General features: G+C 40.6%; 1 protein-coding gene across 1 annotated transcript; it reads right to left on the minus strand.

Annotated features, from left to right (window-relative positions):
- Nucleotides 1-935: 935 nt before the first annotated feature.
- LOC139456027 (pentraxin fusion protein-like) lies at nt 936-10,660 on the minus strand. Its single transcript, XM_071237543.1, has 6 exons — nt 10,633-10,660; nt 10,027-10,137; nt 8,166-8,402; nt 7,394-7,630; nt 3,212-3,295; nt 936-1,153 (listed from the first exon to the last, which is right to left on the minus strand). Exons 1-6 carry the CDS (start codon nt 10,658-10,660, stop codon nt 936-938), a joined length of 915 nt encoding a protein of 304 aa, XP_071093644.1.
- Between the last annotated feature and the right edge of the window lie 13,761 nt (nt 10,661-24,421).

The raw sequence follows: 24,421 nt of genomic DNA on the forward strand, positions 1-24,421 counted from the left end.
AGTTTCCAAATAGCAATGGTTCATATGGTAGCAGTATTAAGAAGTTTATGTTTAACAAACGAACAACAAACAATACTTGATTACCAACAAAGTCCTATACACTACGTCATTCTGCAGGTGATTAATGTGATTCACTGAACCGGATATTGTACCTTCCAAACTAAAAATAGTAATAAAAGATAATCTTTAGATACCAAACTCTCACCGAATTGTAGACGGGTCCTGAATACCAAATATGTGTCATATGGTGCCATGCTTCCTAGGCCGCAGATCAAGAGCCACATTCGATTTCACGCCCTGTACTTTCTTACAGCGGGGCACGCGGGTAGCCTAGTGGTTAGAGCGTTCGATCGTCACGCCGAAGACCCGGGTTCGATTCCCGACATGGGTTCAATGTGTAAGCCCATTTCTGGTGTCCCCCGCCGTGATATTGCTGGAATATTGCTAAAAGCGGTGTAAAACCATACTCACTCACTCACTCTCTTAAAGCTTGTTTACTTTTAAGCGAATAGGTGAGCTTAGTTGACACCTTTCTGGTGTAGTGGAGAGTGAGTCTGGCCGGAAGTCGGTGGTTCAATCAAAAAAGATGCTTACATAAGGTACTTGTTACCCTGCCTCCTGCTCGACATTAAGCATCACAGTTAGAATACTGTATCTGAGTGGGGTATCCATGCTAAACTGCATATTACATCAGTGGAATAACACTATCAAACCGACCACGTGGGACGTTGCCTGTATTATCAACCACTGGTTCTCTGGCACAGAATCGAATTGTCGCGACACAGTAGGAACATTCCTTTCGGCGGCCAAAAAAGACACACAAACAAAATAAAAAATCCAGACAATTATATGCGACATATTTTTAATGAGAAAACACGACCCTATGTATACTTATAGGCATGTATAGTGTCTCCCATGTCAGGCTGTTGGGAGGATTAACAAGAGATGCGTCTGAGATAGTTCCACCCAGGTGATGGTTCCACCAGCATAGAGGCAGCTTGTGAAACTATCACCTCACATTGTCTCCCCTTGACGTTGATGCCGACACATAGGGGGCGTTGGGCACACCACGTGGCGCAGTGAAGAGTACTCACCGCAATGACCTCGAGCCCTGACAGCTGGACTCTGTGATCCCTGGCTTTAAGCCCGAAACCTGGAAACAGTGTTAATCGTACACTCGTCACACACTGTCACACTGTATCTTAATACCATATAATTATACCAGTAATCCTATGTGTAGCCAGTTTGGTATTTACTTAGTGTCGAAATTCCAGTTTCTTTGGCTCCCCTGACTGAAAGTCAATGAAATGACATAGCATGCTTGTCCGACGTCAGTCGTTGTCAGTTAAAGGGGCACTGATCTAACGCAATTCCCCGGGACTGGTTGTTGCCTTTGTTATTGTTTTTTCCCAGTGAGTACCCGGATGTATAGCAGAAATCTAGACTAGTTCGCGACCTCTGCTGCGCCATTTGTAAGCGCATTAGTCACTTTTATGGATACCGGTAGTAATGAGGGCGTATGGTCACATTGATCAACAAAATGAAGTACAGTTTTCGAGATAATAAGGAAACCACTGGACAAAGAAAGCTAAAACCTGTTCCCAGCAACGGCTACCCTTATTTCTTTAAGAGGTTCGAAATGAATTATCATCCTGCAAAAACAACCCATCTAGACCATTGCTTTGCCAATTATTTTTTTTAAAATGTGATAATATTTCGCATATGTTCAGTTAGCATCAGGACTTAACATATATGTTCCGCATTTCGCGACCTTTATTGACCTTTGTGTTTTGACTTAAATTCTCTCAAAATACATGTTTGCCGTTATAGATATCCCCTCGGAAACTTGTGTATGTATGTTTCTCCTTTTGATGATATCTGTAGAATTTATTGTTGGCGTTTAATATCAATGCTGACTTTTGATAAGTGGATGTGTTGTTCACACCTTAGTTGCCTACAAATCCAGGTGAGCTACAGAGACGTGTTTTATTTGTTTGTTGTTTAACGCCGCACTCAGCAATATTCAAGCTATATGACGGCGGCCTGTAAATAATCAATTCTGAACCAGGCAATCCAGTGATTGATATCATGAGCAACCATCCACGCAATTGGGATACGATGACATGCATCAACCACGTCAGCGAGCCTGACCAGCCGATCCCGTTAATCGCCTTTTACTACAAGCATAGTCGCTTTTTACGGCAAGCATGGGTTGCTGAAGACCTATTCTACCCCGGATCTTCACGGGTTCAGTGCGTGGAACTATTCCTATTTGTATCAATCACATGGGAACATATAGTCGTCACAAACGACGATCAAACAGCAGGATCTAAAACCATAAAGTGGCAACTTCCAAGTGTATGGTTTTCATAGGCGTATTACTATCAAACCGGTTCAGCATGTGTTTGATACATACATGTGTTGGAAGGTTTCAAAATAAAATATTAAACGGTTTCCGAGTTAAGCTCTGGAAACAAATGCTAACGTCTTTGTGTCAAAGTTGAGTTTGTTATTAAGGAAACAAATTCTTTTAAAGAAATACCAATACATTCAAAGGCACCAGTTCAACATGTATTTGATACATATACAAAGTTTCGTAATAAGATATTAAACAGTCTCCGAGGTTTGCTCCGGAAACGAAACGTGACGAAGGGAAGGATGGACGGACATCACCTTTCCTATACCCCGTCCCAGTTCTTGGCTGGGATAAACAAACCGAGTTTGTTTTTTGTGCAATTGAAAATTGAAAGAACTGTTGTTAAATTTCATTATGTCTGTTATTATGTAACTATCAATTGATCAATGAAGACCGGGGTAAGAAATGAATTTGCAACCTCATGATCTCCGCCATATTTGAAACGTTGTAAATTTGTGCCCAAACAAGCACATTTATTGTGATAAAATGTCCAAGATTCCAAAGATTAAAAAGTTTGAAATGAAACTATATTTAGAAAAAAAACAACTACTATGGAGAAGTATTCTTGAGTGTTGACTAAGCGCCGGTACAGTTAATGTTTGTGTATAAAATATCTTAATAACTTAGGATCTTTTCAAATGAAAATCAAATAAAATTATTAAAATCAACTGAGTGGTATAGTTTCTTTTGCTCCTCAGTATATGGTCAGAATGGTTTGGCGATAGTTTGAATCTCCCGAATGATTTGCACTGCCTATTTTATGATATTCATATAAATATAAAGGTGTAAACTTACAAATTGTTGTTGGTCCTTGCAGGTTTGCATGATCACTTTCTTCAGACTCTGCAGGAGTTACTGCGACAGACCTGTTGGCTTTACCTAAAGAGTGAGTGAGTGAGTGAATATGGTTTTACGCCGCTTTTAGCAATATTCCAGCAATACAACGACAGGGGACATCAGAGTGGGTGAGTGAATATGGTTTTACGCCGCTTTTAGCAATATTCCAGCAACATCACGGCGGGGGACACCAGAAATTGGTTTTACATATTGTGCCTATGGGGAATCGAACCCGGGTCTTCGGCGTGACGAGCGAACGCTTTAACCACTAGGCCACCCGACCACCCTGGGGACAGCAGAAGTAGGCTTCTCTTTATTTAGTGGCGTATGTTGATTCAAAACTTACAAAGGAGGAGACATGATCTCATGATCGTTCTCACTTATGCCTTGAACTAAGTATAATATCCGTTATATACATGTACATACAGTTATCACAGGTCATAATAATAGACGTTTTGCCTTTGACAATGTGAAGGGCCGCCCAATTCATCATATGACTAAAGTTAATCTGTCATGCCAAGACCTGCTCTCAGTGCTAATGTCGAACCCATTCGACAGGCGCATAGTCAAAGAACACCCCCAAATGAAACTCGGCATAACTGATTAACGAGTAGGCCTTGCCTACATGAATCATTTAAGTTCCGTGTGGTAAACATAAGTTTAAATACTTTCAGTAGTTTATTTACCTCAAAAATAAAACATCGCGAGTTAAGAAAGTATCGGCCCAAAGCCTCAGCACACAACTACCAGAAACGGCCATTGTTGACTTTTGGCACTTCACGTTGAGCGGCATGCAGTATGAGATTTTCTTTATTTATTAATTTTTCACATTCGATCATATCTTTGGGTTACCTGATGAAACAAAAACACTCAAGTTCCTTAATTTCTAAAAATTAGCAAATTTCGGTATAATAAATTATAAACAAAAACAATCTAAATCGTAACTGCTACAAACATAAAACTCCACCTGCATCGTGATCCCGTAATACTATTACAATCTTTTTTATATATCTAAATTAACTTTCTAGAATTATTTACACGGATGCTAAATCTTGGTAAAAAATATCTCAATTTTATCGAGTTTTGAAATGACTTAGTTCATGACCTTTCGGACATTGACATGCTATTGCCATGCGTAAGTGACATGTTTGGGCGTGGCCTAACTCGCGATTTGTTTAGAGGAACAAAGTCAACAAACACAGCGAATAAAAACAAATAGTGGATGATAGGCAAAATATTAACTGATATACATTCTAGGTTAGCCATTCAATAATAAAACCATCAGTAAAACAGATTTTGAAAAAGAATCAAAATACTTGCAACTTTATCATTATTTCTGAACCCGGAAGCACGTAGCGCATGTCACACATCGAGGCAAACTACGCAAAGACGGTAAGCTATGATCAAGAAAATTCCGAAAAGGATTCAAATTCAAATAAATTACCTAACTTACTATTTTTCGTCACCTGTTTACTATTTATTGACCTGGGTAGCAGTCCTCACGCCTGTGTTTCATTTGTTTTCGTAACTGTAGCCGGTGTGTAACATGAAACTTGTAATTTAGAAATATTTTCTGAAAACGACGGCAGCGGGTAGCGATATAATATATTGATATGCTATGATAACCACAACCTTATATTGTTATTGGTCTGTCATTGCAAGAAGGACAATTCAGAATATTAAGGATTTCTTTTAAAAAAATAATTGACCCCCCCTCTCCGTCTCCCCAGTCTTCAGAACAGGTGAAACAAGGTACAGGGCGACGGGATGGGCGTGTAGTAGGGTCTATGTGATTTTGTACCCAAAACAAACTTATAATCCAAAATACTTGTCACTGGAGAAGAGGCCAGGTAAATTGTTAAACCCTAAGTAAATTGTAATGTTTTGATAGGAAAGTGATAATATATGAACTTTTTGCCACTAAAAGTAATGTGTAGCTTTAAAACTAATCCAAAATTCTTCTGGGTACAAAATCACATAATTGTTTGGGCACAAACTCACAAATTTAAGATACAAAAATGGGAACGATAGGACAAAAAAGGTGCCCGTCAGTAGTACTACTTTTCACATATTAAAACGAGTTTTTGATTACGTAACCAAACAGGTTTATGTTTTGTCCTTAAATTGTAGAAAAATATGGACACCTCAGAAATATAGCATTTAAAGCTAAATTAATCAAACTTGTCAGATGGTTTGACGTTGGTTTCAAAGAAAAAAAAAATAATACACTGAAACTTTCAAGTACTTCACCAGAGATTATTCAAGGAATGACAAATACGTTTCTTTTATACAAGGGGAATTCTTGTTTCGTGATGGCAAGGGCACACACCAACTGATGAAAGTGTGATACTGTGATTGCATTCAAGGGACAACAGGTTTGCAGCAGTACATGTATGTGCACAATAAACCACACAATGGGACATGGCTGGCAGGATAAAACACATCTGACAAGGGTGATCATGTATGCAGGGACATTTAATTTCACTCCACCCAGAAGGCTGAGACATATGGACCTTTACTGATTAGATATTCAGAAACCCATCAAATAATCAAGGATGTCAGATCCGAGGCTTGTGTAGATCTGCATTTATTTTGAATTTATGTACGTGACACTGACTGATAGACGAAAACCTGCTGACCACAGTTCCCAACGGTTCATGTTTCTTAAGGGACATGCATGAGCGTCACTGTCACACACCTGAGCATACTGCAGCAAACCCGGACAGTCATGCCAGACAAATCACACATTATGGTGAGAACCCAGACAAAATACATATGGTAGGGTATTTTCCATGTACTTTTCTCCAACAGAACAGAACTGCAAAATTTGCCTATATATATATATATATATATAGTTCTGTTCTGTTGGAGAAAAGTACATGGAATATATACTTACATATATATATGCCCTATTCCTTTTTCAAAAGATAACATTCTCTTATAAATATATATCTACCTCACCAGCTCAAGAGCCACCCTGGTTCTTGTGAGTAAACAAACAAAAATCACGTGTACTGTTACTAGAAATTAATGTATCATATTCATATTACAATTATATTTTAGAATTGTTTCGTTTGGAAACAAACCGCTTTAAAGACAAGATTAATGTCCATATGTATAGTGTATGTACATGTCAAGGATCTTATCTTTTTATCTATTATTCATGGAATACTAAACTTAAATAATGATATTAAGTAGTTACCTATTCACATATTGATGTTCAGGTGAAAGATAATAATTGTTGAATAAAATATGTTTAAAGTAAAGATAATATATGTCCCAAATTTATTGTGAAGCTAACCCTGGATATAAGTATGTAAAATTTTATTAAGATACACATCACGCACTTGTGTATATCCTATCATATCTAGCAACGCACGAATGCTATTTTGAAACGGTTTTTTTCGCGTAGCTGTTGTGAGGGTGATTATTGCCATGTTTGTTTTTCGTACGTCTGTTAGCATCATGACAAACGATTTGTATTTTCCTATATAGTAAATATGACCCAAAAAATTTGAAATTAGAATTGGTGAATATGTATGTCATTAATTGTTCCCTGCAAAGTTTATAATATGACACGTTAAATTAAGTTCGAATGTTCGTATTTCTGCAACTGATATGATGGCCGCGAAAATTAAGTGTTATTCCTCCTTAAGATTGGATAATTGTTTTTTTACTGAAATGGTTCATAATACCATCGCTCTGTTATTTGCCAATACAAAAATCGATGAAAATAAGATATCGGAGATCAATTTGCACAAAATTAACGACATTAAAAGGTTCCTAACAAGACACGCAAACCACCTTCAATAACGTAATTCGGGTAAGTCAAAAAACGTTACAAATTTTGTGTTCACTATGGTCTTAAACTTGGTATGATTGAAAACATAAGGACATTTTTATTTAGTAATGTGTAGTTTATTGTCAGGAATAAAGCTGGAACATATTTCTCAATTGGCCCTTGTTTATTGAAGCACCGACTGTTTGAAATCGTCCACCCTCTAAACAGCGACCTTTGCTAAAACAATTCTTAAACAGGATAAAGGTTAATCTGTCATTGACAGACTATCTAGAGTAATATGAAAGAATCGGGTGGTCAGGCCTTAAGTTCTTTTGAGTAGTATGTATAGTGTGACTCACATGCTCCAGTTGAAGGATCTTCTGTACCAAACACAATAACTTCACACAGGGTGAAATAGGGATGTTTCGTTGCTAGCCTCACGAATCGAACAGACAGGGGGGAGGTGCACGTTATTTCCCTCACGGCTCCAACTGGAACCGCATCACGGTGATAATAACACAGTGCTCCGACAGCGCTCGCCGTCACAGAGGGGTCCTCGCAGTACCCTTTGATGGTAAAGTCCCCAAGTCGTTCTCCTACAGATGATCACAATAACTAACTACCTCAACTATGGCGAGATAAAGGGTTAATATATAAAACACAAACCAAAGATGTTTCACTAAAAGATCACACTGACTTTACCAATTACATTGTTTGAACTGGGTGGACATACCATCCCGTAAATAGAAGCAACAAAACCATTTCCGTACTACTACTACTACTACTACTACTACTACTACTACTACTACTACTACTACTACTTATAATGATGATAATAAAAATCATAATCATAATAATAAAAACTATTGCACGATTCCGACTATATCATTAGCACGTGTTTATGAGTCCTGCTCTACCAAAAGAACCTTTCACAAACACATGCAAAGGCAGGTCACGTTTTCACCTGAAAAAATACATGGGTACATAGGGTCAAAAAGAAAAGCTGGAATTTTGGGCTCGATCGTAGCGCCACCAGTGGCGATTACAAGTTATGTCCCTTCTATGTCCCTCCTATAAAAATACAATCGATGGCATATCAATAATGCATATACAGTTTGCTTCAGTACTTACCACAACCGGTGCAAGGATCACTCCGATTGATGATCTTAAGTTTAGATATTTCATAAACATTCAGCAAGTCGACCTGCCACCACGGCTGTTTGTCATCTCCTCGTGAAAAGTAACAAAACGAGCTCTCACTGTATCCTGATGCAGACCCATCCACGGCGTGGGAAGGATCCGAAAATCTATGATAGTTTGAACTGGCGCTTGTTGGTTTATGTAACGCCAAGTTTGTAGTTACAGCAGCTGAAGGGAATATAGACTGTATGTGAGGTTTATTTTTAACTGTGAACCTCGTATTAATCCCACCGACTTTTTTATTGACACATTTCACTTGGAGATGTCTTATAATCCCTTCCACCTACTGGCCAGTATCTACAAACATGCAGGGTATTTGCTGCTTCTGCAGTCATACAGAATACATGCTGCGTCTACATACAGAATACATGCTGCGTCTACATACAGAATACATGCTGCGTCTACATACAGAATATATGCTGCGTCTACATACAGAATACATGCTGCGTCTACATACAGAATACATGCTGCGTCTACATACAGAATACATGCTGCGTCTACATACAGAATATATGCTGCGTCTACATACAGAATACATGCTGCGTCTACATACAGAATATATGCTGCGTCTACATACAGAATACATGCTGTGTCTACATACATAATACATGCTGTGTCTACATACATAATACATGCTGTGTCTACATACATAATACATGCTGCGTCTACATACATAATACATGCTGTGTCTACATATACATAATACATGCTGCGTCTACATACAGAATACATGCTGCGTCTACATACAGAATATATGCTGCGTCTACATACAGAATACATGCTGCGTCTACATACAGAATATATGCTGCGTCTACATACAGAATACATGCTGTGTCTACATACATAATACATGCTGTGTCTACATACATAATACATGCTGTGTCTACATACATAATACATGCTGCGTCTACATACATAATACATGCTGTGTCTACATACATAATACATGCTGCGTCTACATACATAATACATGCTGTGTCTATATACATAATACATGCTGCGTATACATACAGAATACACACTGCGTCTACATACAGAATACATGCTGCGTCTACATACATAATACATGCTGCGTCTACATACATAATACATGCTGCGTCTACATACAGAATATATGCTGCGTCTACATACAGAATATATGCTGCGTCTACATACATAATACATGCTGCGTATACATACATTAAGAATATATGCTGCGTCTACATACATAATACATGCTGCGTCTACATACTTGCAGGACATATGCTGCGTCTACATACATAATGCATGCTGCGTCTATATACATTCATAATATATGCTGCATCTACATACAGATTATATGATGCGTCTATATACATACAGAATATAAGCTGCGTTTACATGCATACAGATAATATCCTGCATCTGCATACATACAGAATATATGCTGCGTCTACATACAGAATATATACTGAGTCTGCATACATACACAATATATACTGCGTCTACATACAGAATATATATTGAGTTTACATACATACAGAATATGTAGAAAACCGAAAACCAAAACCGAATTTAGAATCAAGATCATTATATCAACATATCATAATATATATATATATATATATATATATATACAATAATATGTTTGTGTGCTTGACTTTATTGACTCTCGTGAAGATTCTGTGCCATTGATCACATGGGGCAGTGACAGCAGGCTACCCTCCCGAGGATATTAGTGTGTTCAAACCCGTGCATTTACTGACGGTTATTCGGTGTGACGGAGGTACGCAGTGCTTTTCATAGTAAATTGGTGACACCAATATATTCTTACCGATAGGCCTACTGCAAATGGATGCCAGCACAATAAGGATATATCTCTTGCTTGTCATAGTGGAACGTGAACCTCCAAAACCCCGGGCACATCTGACACTGACAGCGTGATCTTAAATTCACCAAGCAATGGATGAACTTATCATCTGAAAAGCACTTATGAAAGAATACAGTTTTTCATTTACGTTTCCTTAAACAAGAAAACAGCATAATCACTATCCCCCGCCACGAGGCCCATAAGACGTTTGTTTGTTCATATAGTAGTGAACATAAATTATAAAAAAGCCCCATAAAGCCTTAAGAAGAGATAGGCACTTGGTCTGCTTTTTGTCATGAAGAAAAAATGATTAAATGTGAAATTAAAACAAACAAAAGGCCCTTTCTCTGGAAAAAATAACTCTTCATAAGTATCTTTTAGATAAGCTAACTTCAGTTGTTTCTGATAAAACAAATAATATGTATCGAAGGCCGTAAAATATCAATTGACGGACTAGTTTTCGAACTCAGTATTGACAAGTATCTCTCAGATAAGCATATGGTTATTTATTATTCTAGTTTGTGCAGGGACAAAGAAAAGTACGCTAGCCATATCGACAGGTATCATTACCTACGTAGTCATATGCGTACTTCTGCATCCAGTCTATTATACCCTGTTATTTTCTCACCTTAGTTACACTCTTCACTAGCAAGTACATGCTTATGTCATACATCTACCTACCCTCACTTCTTATATTTTATTTCCCGTCACATCATTAGCCATGCTTTTCTGTTCTGTATAAGGTTACTGTCTCCATATCCCACAATGCATTAATTTATCAGCTACGCATGCTCAGAAAAGTTCCGTTGACCTTATGTCTGTAGGCTATTTAACCCCATAGATTTTGCTTTGTCTTCCTTGTCAATTCTATTGTCATGGCGTAATGCTTCCAAAATCTCTCACGAATCCACCACAGAATACGCCATCCATTATCATTCTTCACCGGGAAAGCTTTCCATCGTGTCGACAATGTCGAATCCAAAGAGGAAACGTGTTTCACACACAAGGAAATCTGCTCGGACCAAAAGTGTTAATCTACCTTCCGCAGAATCCGATGTAAACAACCAAGATGGCGGACCACCCCCTCGTACATCTCGCCAGTCTCACGCCACCAACCCACCGTACCGGACAGCTACTGATCACACAAACAGACTAGAACAACTAGGGATGAAAGTTCCGGCTGCATGGTCTAGAAAATCCTTGCTGCAGCTGTACAAGGAAAACGTAGCAAGTGGCCGGCTGATAGACAACCCCACTGACAACGACAGGCCAACAAGGAATGACATTCCACAGACACAGGCAGCGAGGGGACAGACTGATGCATTCCAGGTTCCAGACGCCAGAGAATGCATGACAGGAGTAAGCATCAACACTCCAGCTACACTTGTCAGTGTTAAGGACAATCTGCATCCCATCTCCGACCTGCGCAGTAGTCAGACGGAAGTTCCGGCATTCAACATGGCGGATAGAAACCTGAGAGACGAGGTCAGGGAGTTGAAGGAGCTTATCTGTGCCATGCGTCAAGAGAATGTAAACAGAACCGCACACCAGATGCATCAAGCGGTGCCTTCAGACAGCCTGCCCCCGATAGATACAGTGCCAGAAGCGACCAAGGACAAGATCAAAGCCGGTAAATATATGAATCTAGCTCACCTATTACAAGATATAGACTACGGCGAAAAGGGATTAAGTCAAGATAGCCCCAATGGCAACTTATCAAGAACCCTGTTGTTACCAGATTTCATCGTGACTTTCACCACATTCAAGAACATTTATTGTGAAAACAACCATGAACTCCAGCGCCAGTTGGACGCTCACAAAAGGACAGTCATAAATCTGGCTCAGCAATTCCCAGGAAAAAGAAACCACTACAATTAACATAAATTGTTTGCCTCTCGCGTTGCTCCCATGCTGAGAAAGGTCAACCCATCAGGTCGGATATGCCTGATCAAAGGATTCTCACTAGGTGCTCAACAAGAAACTCCAAGTCTCGCCAAACCTGCCATAGTGTGACACACGATATGCTATGAGTTCAAACCACGGAGGTACAACACACCAGTCTCTGACAGACCGCAAGGATATCGACAAGAAAAGGCTGACATCAGGGGACGTTCCAAGGTCAGGTTCAACGGCAAAGAAATTTGCAACAATTTCAACGACCAAGGTTACGTCAGAAGAAACTGTCTGTTTGAGCATGTCTGCTTAACCTACAAGGAGCCAAGCCACGGAAAAAACAACTGTAGCGACAAGAGAAAGAAGGTTTGACTGGATACCACCTCTAACAAATCCACCGTAACCATGGAAACAGTGCCTGTATCATCTCCACTCACCTCTATTAACCACGCCCGGTTACAATTTGAACTGGCTCTTCATCCGGATATCAAGATCACCAACTATGTGATAAATGGTCTAAAATACGATTTCAACCCTTTAATTCATCCACTACCCACAACCTCCATGGAGTTCAACAACAATTACAGTGTTAGGAAAGACCAGGCTACAGTGTCACTTCTCGTCAAATCCGATGTTACAAAGGATTACGTTGCAGGCCCATTTTCGACAGTGCCATATGATGTATAAAGGGTGAGTCCCCCCGGGTTGGCCATAGGTAAATACAGCCAGAAGAAGAGACACATTCTCGACCTGTCAGCGCCCCACGACGAACTGGAAATACTCAGCATCAATGAGTTCATCGACAAAGATCAGTGTTCTCTTTCATATGTGACAATTGACCACGCTATCGCTATCATCTCCAATGGAGGTCATGGCGCCAAACTGTGTAAACTTGACATTTCGGATCCTTTCAAACAGGTCCCGATAGCAATTGCATTCATACCTTTCTTTGCATTCAAGTGGCAAAAGCAGTACTACTTTTACAAAAGTCTGGCCTTCGGATGTCGTTCAAGGCCAAATTGTTCGACACTTTAACAGAAGCTTTATGCTGGATACTGCATCATAACTATGGCATTCAACACTTTCTCCATCTCCTGGATGATTTCCTTACTATAGACTCCCCTGAGGGTGATGCCCAACAAACCATGACGAACCTGCGGAAATTGTTCCACGAGATGGGCATCCCTATAGCCGAGCACAAGACAATGGGACCAGCCACAACCTTGGAATACCTGGGCATTAATCTGGATACCGCCGCCATGACAGCAAGCCTACCACAAGATGAGCCGGACAGGATATCAGCCTTAGTTACTCCACGAGTTCTCCAAGAAGAAAAAAATGTACAAAGAGAGTCGAACATTCCCTCGCCTTCCTCGAACTGTATCCCATCGTGATAGCATCCGTAATTTGGGGGCATAGATGAACTCAGTAAAGAGTGTTATTTCATTGTGACAACCAAGCCACTGTACATATCATTCGCAAAGGGAGATCTAAATGCCCGAAAATCATGTCTTTTATGCGTACTCTAACATGGACAGCAGCTAAAGGCAATTTCGTAATATTAGCTAAGCATATCCCCGGGGTTCACAATACCTTAGCTTATGTTCTTTTTCGTTCACAGCTGGACCTGTTCCGCTCCCTAGCCACGGCAGCCCAGATCGAACCCATACCGTGCCCTTCAGCCTCACACATCACGTGGAATTGACAAGGCACCTGGACACATTATGGTCAGCAGCCCTTGCCCCGCGTACAAAGGATACCTATGCTACCGGTGTTCAGTGCTACATCAACTTCATAAATAGTAACTGTGTAATGGTAGCACATATATAGTAATGAACAACAATGGACAGACAAGGAGACAACGACGTTGCTTTGGACATTGGACATGTGGGCGTGATTAACCAACACAGTTCATGGGATGATCAATTAGGGCAATAAATGCCATACTATAAAAAACAGTAATTAACGGGAAGTCTTAAAGTAGCCCAGTTTGGCTGTCAGTCAATATACAATGGAATGTTGGTGATGATTAACAACAGGGATTAGCGCCTAAAACGTAATGACAATTAAGTTATGGAGACATGGCTACAGGGTAATTTGCCTTTGGAGTCAAATGTACTGCAGACAATGGTAGTCATAAATCAGCCGCTATAACAATAGTGTGAATATGTTCTCTAGAACATGTCCCGGACTCCCACCGCTACACGAGAGCTGCATTCCGTTTTTTCTCGTCCACTGCTTCGGCAGGCTGAAGTTATCTTATACTACTGTCAGAACTTACCTGGCAGGTATCAGATATACTTACCTACAAGGAATACCAACACTCTCCGACTCTGCCGACTCGGGCGACAGCACACGCATTCAAACTCTTCTGCGGGGATACAAGAAACTACAAGCCCCACGAAAAAAAACAAGAGACTACCCATCACTTACAATATTCTGTGACAAATTATCACTGCTGAAGAACGGCGTTCGGGGTCCTTTTAATGACTTTACCATGATTACAACGTGTACCGTGTACTGTCTTTGACTTCCTCAGATGTGGCGAGTTCACCTGTTGACAGTTTTGATGCAGATGTCAATTTATGTGTCCAAGATGTCATCTTGGCTAATACCAAAAACAGGTGTATCCTCACATTGAAAACTTCAAAGATTGACCCGTTCTGACAAGGAGTGGCCATTTCCCTGTTTGCCACAAACAAGCCAGCTTGTCCAGTTCGAAGCCTCTCACAACTGATCCTCATAAGACGCAAGTGCGAGGCTTAGGCCTATGATCCCCTCTTCGTGGACAGCTGTTTCCATGTTATTACGAGGACTACATTTCAACGATGTCTGAACATTATCATGTGTCGGATAGGCTTGAGTTCCAAATCTTATTCAGGACATTAATTCAGGATTGGCGCAGCTACCACAGCTGCACAAGTAAGAATGGAGGACCACCTCATCAAAACCCTGGGGAGGTGGACTTCAAACTGCTTCACCGGGTACATTCGAACCCCCGAAGATACCTTGAGACAAGCACAGATCTCCTTGTGTAACGTATAATGTTCAACCAACAGAGTGCAATCTGCATAGTAACTTACCCCATCTTATGTGACGTTCGGTCTCGTGATTCCAGTGCAATGTGACTTGTGCTATATTTCTGTTGGCAAATCTGTGACTCCGTGGTGCACAACTAGTATCTTATTGTATCTTGTAAAGTGGGACATAAACCGTGACTCTCGCGTAATAGTGGTGCTGGAGAAACTACAGACTCAGATAGTAGTCATGCCGTGTGGACACGCATTGCACTCTCGTGCACATGACTACTGCCATATCCCGTGCCGTGTCCAACTGTGCATACTGACTTTGACACTTGTTATTAAGAGTGATTCGATTGGCACTTCTTTGCATAGACTCAGTGACTCTCCGATAACTGTGGCTCTGGCTTACCACGTACTCAGTGTGATCTGGGACACACACACACACACACACACACACACACACACACACACACACACACACACACACACACACACACACACACACACACACACACACACACACACTGTTAGGCCTTGCTTCCTATTCACTGCATTTGTGTTCACGGAAGTACAGGACTCCTGTCCTGGTTCACATGTACTGCCATATTTATGTCATCAAGGATGCCATACCATTGTTGTTTATTACCTAACTGCTCTTAGTTCAAGTATTCTTAGGTGTAACATACTTCATGTGTATATTTCATGTTTTTCTCTCCTTACATCTTACATATAGATCTCTACTATTCATTGGGGGCTCTCGGTTGCTAACCTGCGTTTGGCCTTCAGCTCATTTAGTATTTTTAATCGCCAGTACGGGAAGCACAAAATGAGCTGACTGGCCCCCAATTTGTATGGCAGGACACTATCTACATGGGCTTCCCGATCTCACGACCAGGAACTGTCCATAGGGATGTCCGGGTCCACGACCCCAGGGCAACTCATCCCACCATTAGGTCCTCGTCGTCCTAACAGTGGGTCCACGACCCCAGGGCAACTCATCCTACCATTAGGTCCTCGTCGTCCTAACAGTGGGTCCGCGACCCCAGGGCAACTCATACCACCATTAAGTCCTCGCCGTCCTAACAGTGGGTCCACGACCTCAGGGCAACTCATCCCACCATTAAGTCCTCGCCGTCCTAACAGTGGGTCCACGACCCCAGGGCAACTCATACCACCATTAAGTCCTCGCCGTCCTAACAGTGGGTCCACGACCCCAGGGCAACTCATACCACCATTAGGTCCTCGCCGTCCTAACAGTGGGTCCACGACCTACAGGTTACCCTACATATCTACCATACAAAACATGCACTTTTATTCTTGTAGCTTCAGTAGTGTCTGAGAAAACGAGCCCCCACTGCACACACATGCACTAAGTTGCAAAACATGGGGCAAGAGCCGTAACTCTGTAAAGAATGAATTGACTGGATCCATTTTCGAACTCAGTCTTGACAAGTATCTCTTAGATAAGCAGAGAAAACTTGTCCCCATTTCACGCAGTATGCTCTAAGTTGAAAATCACGGAGCAAGGGCCATAGGTTTGTAAAAATTGAATTTAGGTCATTAATTTTCGAACTCAGTTGAGATCATGAACGGACATACATTCCCAAAAGGTTGTTATGTTTAACTTCACTTCGTGTTTCAGTTATATCATGGAGTTTCGGTTTATATGTATACACTTAGTTACTTACTGTGAGTGTTGATATGAACAAACGGCATTAAACGGCATAAGTGGCATTATTGGGCCATGGTATGTTGAGGAAAGTTCAGCAACCCACCGTCTCTCAACATTAACAAAAACACCCACTGTTCCAGGTGAAAGCTGCATGCGACTAACACAATAACGCCTATTCAATTATTCAGATACGTTGTAGATAAAGTTGGTGTCTGTACTGTAGCTCACCTGGTTATGCAGTCATCAGTTAAATGTCAAAAGTCATATCAAAGTAGATGAATTCAAATCTTTTCTGCACAGATATTTGGAACAAACTGACAAATCTGCACAATTATATTTGTCAAAAGTGACCAGGGAGGGACACTTTTTATATTTCCCCCATTTTCTTATATTGGATAGCAGGTGTTTTTTCCCCGATAGTTGGAATGTCGGCATGATTATCCCATTGTCAAAAAGGAGCTGTTTATGGTGCGTTACTTTGCCCAGCGTAATGGACAAACTAGTCACATCAATCCTTCAATCCAGAATAATTTATGGATATGGCTAAACTGTAAACCATTTTTCGCGAACACCTGGCATCATCACTATTTGATATTTGCCGAAGTCGTACAATGCACGCATTTATTAAGCAGGAGTTTCGAATGAATTCTGGAAAGGGTTGTGTGTCTTTTATTTAAGTTCAGGTGCATTTTGTGTGGCATGAACGTCAAGCAGGTTTTCGACATGACTGTTCTACAATTGATTATGTATTTGTCCTTGAATCTTTATGTCAAAAGTATTTAAGAAATCCTGAAACACATATTCGGTGCAGCTTTCATAGATTTTCGTAAGACATTCGATTTTGTTGACAGAAATATGTGATAAGAAATATGCAATTATGTGTACTTCTTATGAAAGGTGTTCGTGAAATGTTAAGGATTTGGAAAGTTATGTAAGACAATGTGGCAGCTTATGTTAGAATCGGAAGTTCGACAACTGAAATATTCTTAACATTCTTATCATCTTACGCCAGAGATGTATGTTAAGTCCTGTTTTATTTATATTTTTTAATGGGCTTGTAGAGGAAATGAAGAAATGTGGATTGAGAGGTGTTTTTGTCATTGATGGACTAAACTATATCGTACTGCTATGGTTTGCAAATGACGTAACATTGATTGATGCTACTGTAATAGGCCTTTAAAGAAAGGTTGATGTGTTAAAGGGTTATTGTAACGCCCAGCTCAGCAATATTCAAGCTACATGACATCGATCTGTAAATAATCGAGTCTGGACAAGACATTCGATTGATTGGCGTCATGAGCGTCGGTCTAGGCAAAATGGATACGATGACAAACATCAACCGAGTCAGCTAGCCTGACCACCCAACCATGTAAGTCGTCTCACATGACAAGCATGGATTAATAAAGATCAGGTCCAACTTGGAACTTCACGGTCCAAACTAAACTGGGTGGCAAAAGAAAGTATAGGTCGAGTTCCATGATCTATAAAAAAATAACAAGAAGAGGTTTTGTTGTGAATTATAATATAATCTAGGGAGGGGTAACAAATGATTGATCAACCACAGTTTGAAGGAAATTGTGCAATCACAGGTAAACAAGGGTTGGGTATGAAATTTCTTTTTTAAAAGTTGTCTGAAATGTCACCAAACAATTGTCAGACACACTACAAGCTCATTGTCGACACAGTTGCCTTCAATAGCGTGTATGACCTCCAACTGTCTCAATTCATGCTGTGATACGCCGCCTCATCGATGACGTCAGTCTTCTGATGACGTGGACTGGAATCCGTTGCCACTCGTCTCTCAGGGCCTGCTGCAATTCTTGACTGTTGACAGGAGGCTGATGGCGTGCTCTAATCTGTCTGTCAAGATGGTCCAGCAAATGTTCAACAGGATTCATATCGGGTTAGTGGGCAGGCCAGGGCAAACCGTCAACGTTCTGCTGGTTTAGAAAGTTCCGAGTCAGTCTTGCAGTATGGGGCCTGGCATTGACGTGTTGAAACAATGTCCATTGTTATTGGTTTTGTAAGAACGGAAGCACAACTGGCTGCAACACTTGGTCTCTGTACTGCACAGCGTTCAGGTATCCCTGTATAATCACCAAATCAAAGTACCGCCCCACACCATGACACCTCCCCCGCCGAATGGATGGACCTCTCGAATACACGCCGGGGCCAAACGTTCCCCTCTGCGTCGATAAACTCGTTCTCTGCCGTCATTTCGAAACAAGTTAAACCGACTTTCATCAGTTAACAGCAGTCGACGCCAATTCCTCACTTGCCAGCGTCGAACCTGCCTCGCCCATCGCAGTCTCAGGCGTCGATGTTGAGCAGTCAGTTCCATTCCTCGGAAAGGACGATACGCTCGGATTCCAGCAGCACGAAGTCGTCGTAGTACTGTACGTTTGCTAATGGGATGTCCCAAGGTTGTTGCTGCCGTCGTCGTCGCCGTTACGAATCTGTTTCGCAGGTGAATGAGCCGTATCTGACCGTCTTCCAGTGGTGTTGTCACTCGGGGTCGTCCGGTTCTAGGTATATCCTGTGTCCTCCCTGTCTGCCTGTACCGTTGACTCAGCCTGGATACTGTCAATGGTGTACAACCAAACCTTCTGGCAATTTGGACCTGTGTTGCCCCCATTTCGGCCATACCGATGGCTCTCTCTCTGCTCCTGTGACAGTTTACTTGTAACTGTAAGGATTGACCTGTTTTCATTGTTTATTTAAAACCCTGAAAAACTTACATTCATCAATCACACAAACGCAAGCCATAATTCTATCGGCAAGTACATAATCTAAAATTGATTTAATGCCAACTGAAAATCGGCTTTCAGTAATAAATCACCGTGACCCTATGTGTGTGAGTAACCCAGGCCAATTCTAAGCCGGATCTTCACGGGACGCAGAGACCAGCCTAGATCGAAAGCGGCAGCCTAAAGCAACACACCATTTCAGGGTCATACCAACCAGCCACACGCCACTGATCTCAATCGTTATTCGGTTTACCCTCAACCGTCTACGTGGTCTAGAGCGTCTACCCGGAGAGGGGAAGGTCCGGGGTTCGATCCCTGCCTGCATCATACGAAATACGTTAAAAGATGGTGCTTGTCGTTACCCTGCCTGGTCGGCTGGGAGTCAGTATACCGTGTTTGAGTGGGGTATTCATGTTAAATGAATGCGGCATGGTATCTCAGTACAAGCAGCCACACACACACACACACACGCACGCACGCACGCACGCACGCACGCACACACACACGCACACACAGTTCAATAATCTTGAACGCGACGTTAAGGTCCATTTCACCTCACCTCAGTTGTTGCACCCCACAATCGATTTTGGATATAATAACAAGAGGGGATTATATGATTAGGTGGTATCGCCTTTTAACAATTGTTAATGTAGGATTTCCACTTGTAGTCAAATATTTTAAAGGTAAAACCATTGCACAGGCATTCGGCTGATGATTTATTCTTTCTATAAATACAAAATCATATTTTTACAAGCACATGCATACATTGCAATTATGTTAATACATTCAACTTAAGATATGGTCAATCATATTCTAAATAAGTGTATAAAATTCTCATGTAGGTATGGATACATTAAACTCTGTATCTATACAAAATACGTAATTATCGCAAAAGACAAGCATCCACATTCATTTAATTCTCTGACTGTGTTCGTTGTGTACTTTCTGTCAGGTGAGCTAAAAAAGTATATCTCATAAGTTAAGATTCAGATCTTCTGGCCCCGCTGAGAATATCACAGGGTCGATCCATTAAGATAGGAAATATTTATTATCAATTTGCAAAAAGATTGTTAAATGTTATCTGATCTGAGGTGATATATATTTTCAGAGATATTCCATTTATTATTTGGAAGTCATATATTCAAAGATTATTTTCTTTTTAATGCACCTGCAACCATAATGATAACAGCTGACTAAATAACTTATGTCAATCTCCACTTTCTCACATAATTTATATTTTAATGTTCGATATTTAAAATGTTGCTACATTTCCCAGGTCTCACGCAGTACCAAAGTTTGATCAACCACGTGCTTGTCGTTCACACAATATTAAAACAACCTGAGAGCTATATTGAGACCATCTTCCCGAGGCAAGGGAGTTAACTAACTACAAAAGTCCAGTTTCCACCCTTGCCGAAAAAGTCTGGAATTTCTGGGCTCGATCGAAGCGCCACCAGTGTCGATTACAAGTTATGTCTCTAAGTAAGGATAAGAATTATGGATGAACAACTTCTTTGTTACAATTACGAGCGACGTTTCGGTGTAGGTTCTAACGTTTATGTCCCTCCTATTGACCAATCGGATTCCACCTCCCAAATCATCTGTATTTCCTGCAAACAATATGACGGCTCCCAGTCAAGACGATCTGATATATATATATATTCAAAATCTGTATTGAGATAAAACGGGTCTTACTTCGTGAAGTGCTTTAACTCAGGTGAACACCTTCATGAGAAACATGAAACGATTTGGGGAATATCTGTTGACGCCGAGTTGGCGGTACACATGCTTTGCAAATCCTGCTATTGACCGAAATCTGCACGGCAGTTTACGGCCGGATGTCGATTTCGTTACGCGATTTTCATTGGACTATGCATAGACTCGTTAGTCCAGCCAAAATTTAACTCCCTTATTCCAGCCTAGTTCGGCAAGGGTGGAAACTAGGCTTTTATAGTCAGGTAACTCCCTTGCCTCGGGAAGATGGACTGAGACTTGTACAGGACAATATCTTCGATTCTCGATGTAGGAGTCCATGGTACAATTCCGACTATATTATGAGCACGTGTTGGTGAATCACTTTTTGAATAGCAATGATACCACGCGTTCACGAAAAGGTGAACGCATTCTGCTTATCCTGTGGCATCCGTCACAAACACATGCAAATGCGAGTCAATTGTTCACACACACCCTCCAAATAAATAAATAAATAAATAAATAAATAAAAAAAATAACTAAATAAAAATAAATAAAAAACACAAAAAATAACAACAACAAAAACACACACAAAAACCCACGAGACTATATAGTTCAAGTCAAAATAAGGAATTGCATCGGACATTATTTATCGTCACTGATGCGGCAAATGAAATGTGGAACCGTCCTCCACAAAGCTACAATAAAACGTTTGCAAATTTTACTGAGGCCTTGACTGTTGCAGCCCGGATCAAACAACTTTTGAGCAAGTCACATAACGCTCTTTGAAATTTTCGAAGGAAGAGCATACTCGATTGCACCTCAAAGTGAAATGCAAGACACCAAAGGCTTGGGCAGCTTGAAGGGATGTTGGAAGAGGGAAAGTTGATAATAAAGCTGTATATAGAACGTCAATACTGGTAGCACCCGACGCTCACGCAATTTGCGTCAGAAAGTAAGTATTTGTTGCTTGATGGCGGAGAGCAGTACTCCTGTCATGTACGGGGGCACGGGTGGCCCTGTCGTCTAAGGCGCTGAGTGCAGAGTTGCGTCTCTTGTGCGTGCCAGAAACCTATGATTGTGGGTTCGAATCCCGGTTCGCCCCGATTATGTTTCTAGGTTTGTCAGCACCATACCCGAGCTCGTGGGTTTCACCGAAGTGGTAAACGTCTGAGACCTGCATCACTTCGGGCTTTCCTCCCACATTAAGCTGACACACCGTGATATAACTGGAATACTGTAAAAAGCGGTTAGACTCACTCACTCATGTTTACAATATCTAGGGCTCGGTATATACAATATCCAGGACTATGTATATACAATATCTAGGACGAGGTATATACAATATCCAGGACGGGGTATATACAATATCTAGGACGGGGTATATGCAATATCTAGGACGGGGTATATACAATATCTAGGACAGGGTATAAACAATATCTAGGATGGGGTATATACAATATCCAGGACGGGGTATATACAATATCTAGGACTCGGTATATACAATATCTAGGATGGGGTATATACCATATCTAGAACTGGGTATATACAATAACTAGGATGGGGTATATACAATATCTATGACTCGGTATAAACAATATCTAGGTCAGGGTATATACAATATCTAGGATGGGGCATATACAATATCTAGGACTCGGTATATACAATATCTAGGTCAGGGTATATACAATATTCTAGGAAAGGATATATATATATATACAATATCTAGGACAGGGTATATATACAATATTCTAGGTCAGGGTATATATGCAATAGCTAGGACAGGGTATATACAATATCTTGGACAGGGTATATATATATACAATATCAAGGACAGGGTATATACAATAGATTGGACAGGATATATACAATATCTAGGACGGGGTATATACAATATCTAGGACAGGATATATACAATATCTAGGACAGGATATATACAATATCTAGGACGGGGTATATACAATATCTAGGACAGGATATATACAATATTCTAGGAGAGGATATATATATATATATACAATATCTAGGACAGGGTATATATACAATATTCTAGGTCAGGGTATATATTCAATATCTAGGACAGGGTTTATACAATATCTTGGACATGGTATATACAATATTCCAGGAGAAGCTATATATACAATATCTAGGACAGGGTATATATACAATATCTAGGACGGGGTATATACAATATATTGGACAGGGTATATACAATATCTAGGACGGGGCATATACAATATCTGGGACAGGATATATACAATATCTATGTCAGGGTATATATTCAATATCTAGGACAGGGTTTATACAATATCTAGGACAGGGTATATATACAATATCTAGGACAGGGTATATACAATATATTGGACAGGGTATATACAATATCTAGGACGGGGTATATACAATATGTAGGTCAGGGTATATACAGTATTCTAGGAGAGGATATATATATATACAATATCTAGGACAGGGTATATATACAATATTCTAGCACAGAGTATATATTCAATATCTTGGACAGGGTATATACAATATCTAGGACCTTGTACGACCGCTTGTGTCAATTTCGTTGACTTCGTTGTAGGTGAAAACCCATTAGCCCACCACTCCCTATAATAAATGACCACTCCCTATCCACATCACATTTGATTCGACACATCCAGCATATCCATCCAACCCATTTTCTGGAACAATTTATTATCCCTATTGTTGAGGTTAGTGTCATTTTCACCCATCGTTCGTTAACAGCACACGTCCGCTTCATTTTTGAATGCGTTGCTATGACAACCACAGGTGCCCGAGTGCATGGGATTCAAGCACACTCTAAAGACATGAATCGATGCAAACACAACCATTGATATTTTCTTCAGCGGGTGGGAACGTATGACACGTGACATTATGAGGCTATTGACCAGATGATTGTTTTGGACAAACGTAAGGAGGTAATAGCATTGATCACTCTGTGCAATTGAACAGTTGCGGAGCCTGGTTCTCCTTTTCAGCTATTACACATTGGCGGATATATATCTCTTTCAATAAAGTCAGCAACGCGGGGGCCCAGGTTAGAAAAGGTCCCCAGGAACCTAGCTTTTCTTCCCGGCGAATTAATGGATCGGGTGATCAGGGTCGGTGATTTGGTTGATGGCGGGTCATCTTTACCGGCGGCTTTCATACTATCAGTATCCGGTTTGTCTAGCCCCTCTGAGTACACAACAAAAGTTGGAATAGAAATTTGTTTTTATTTAGTGTTAATCTTAACTACAAGCGGTAAATACTGTGATGAAATCCATTTGCGGTGCCAATTAGGAAGCAGAGGCACTGTGAGTCACCATGTC

Source organism: Haliotis cracherodii, unplaced genomic scaffold, assembly GCF_022045235.1.
Source record: "Haliotis cracherodii isolate W230 unplaced genomic scaffold, xgHalCrac1.p SCAF_11, whole genome shotgun sequence".
Lineage (NCBI taxonomy): Eukaryota > Metazoa > Mollusca > Gastropoda > Lepetellida > Haliotidae > Haliotis > Haliotis cracherodii.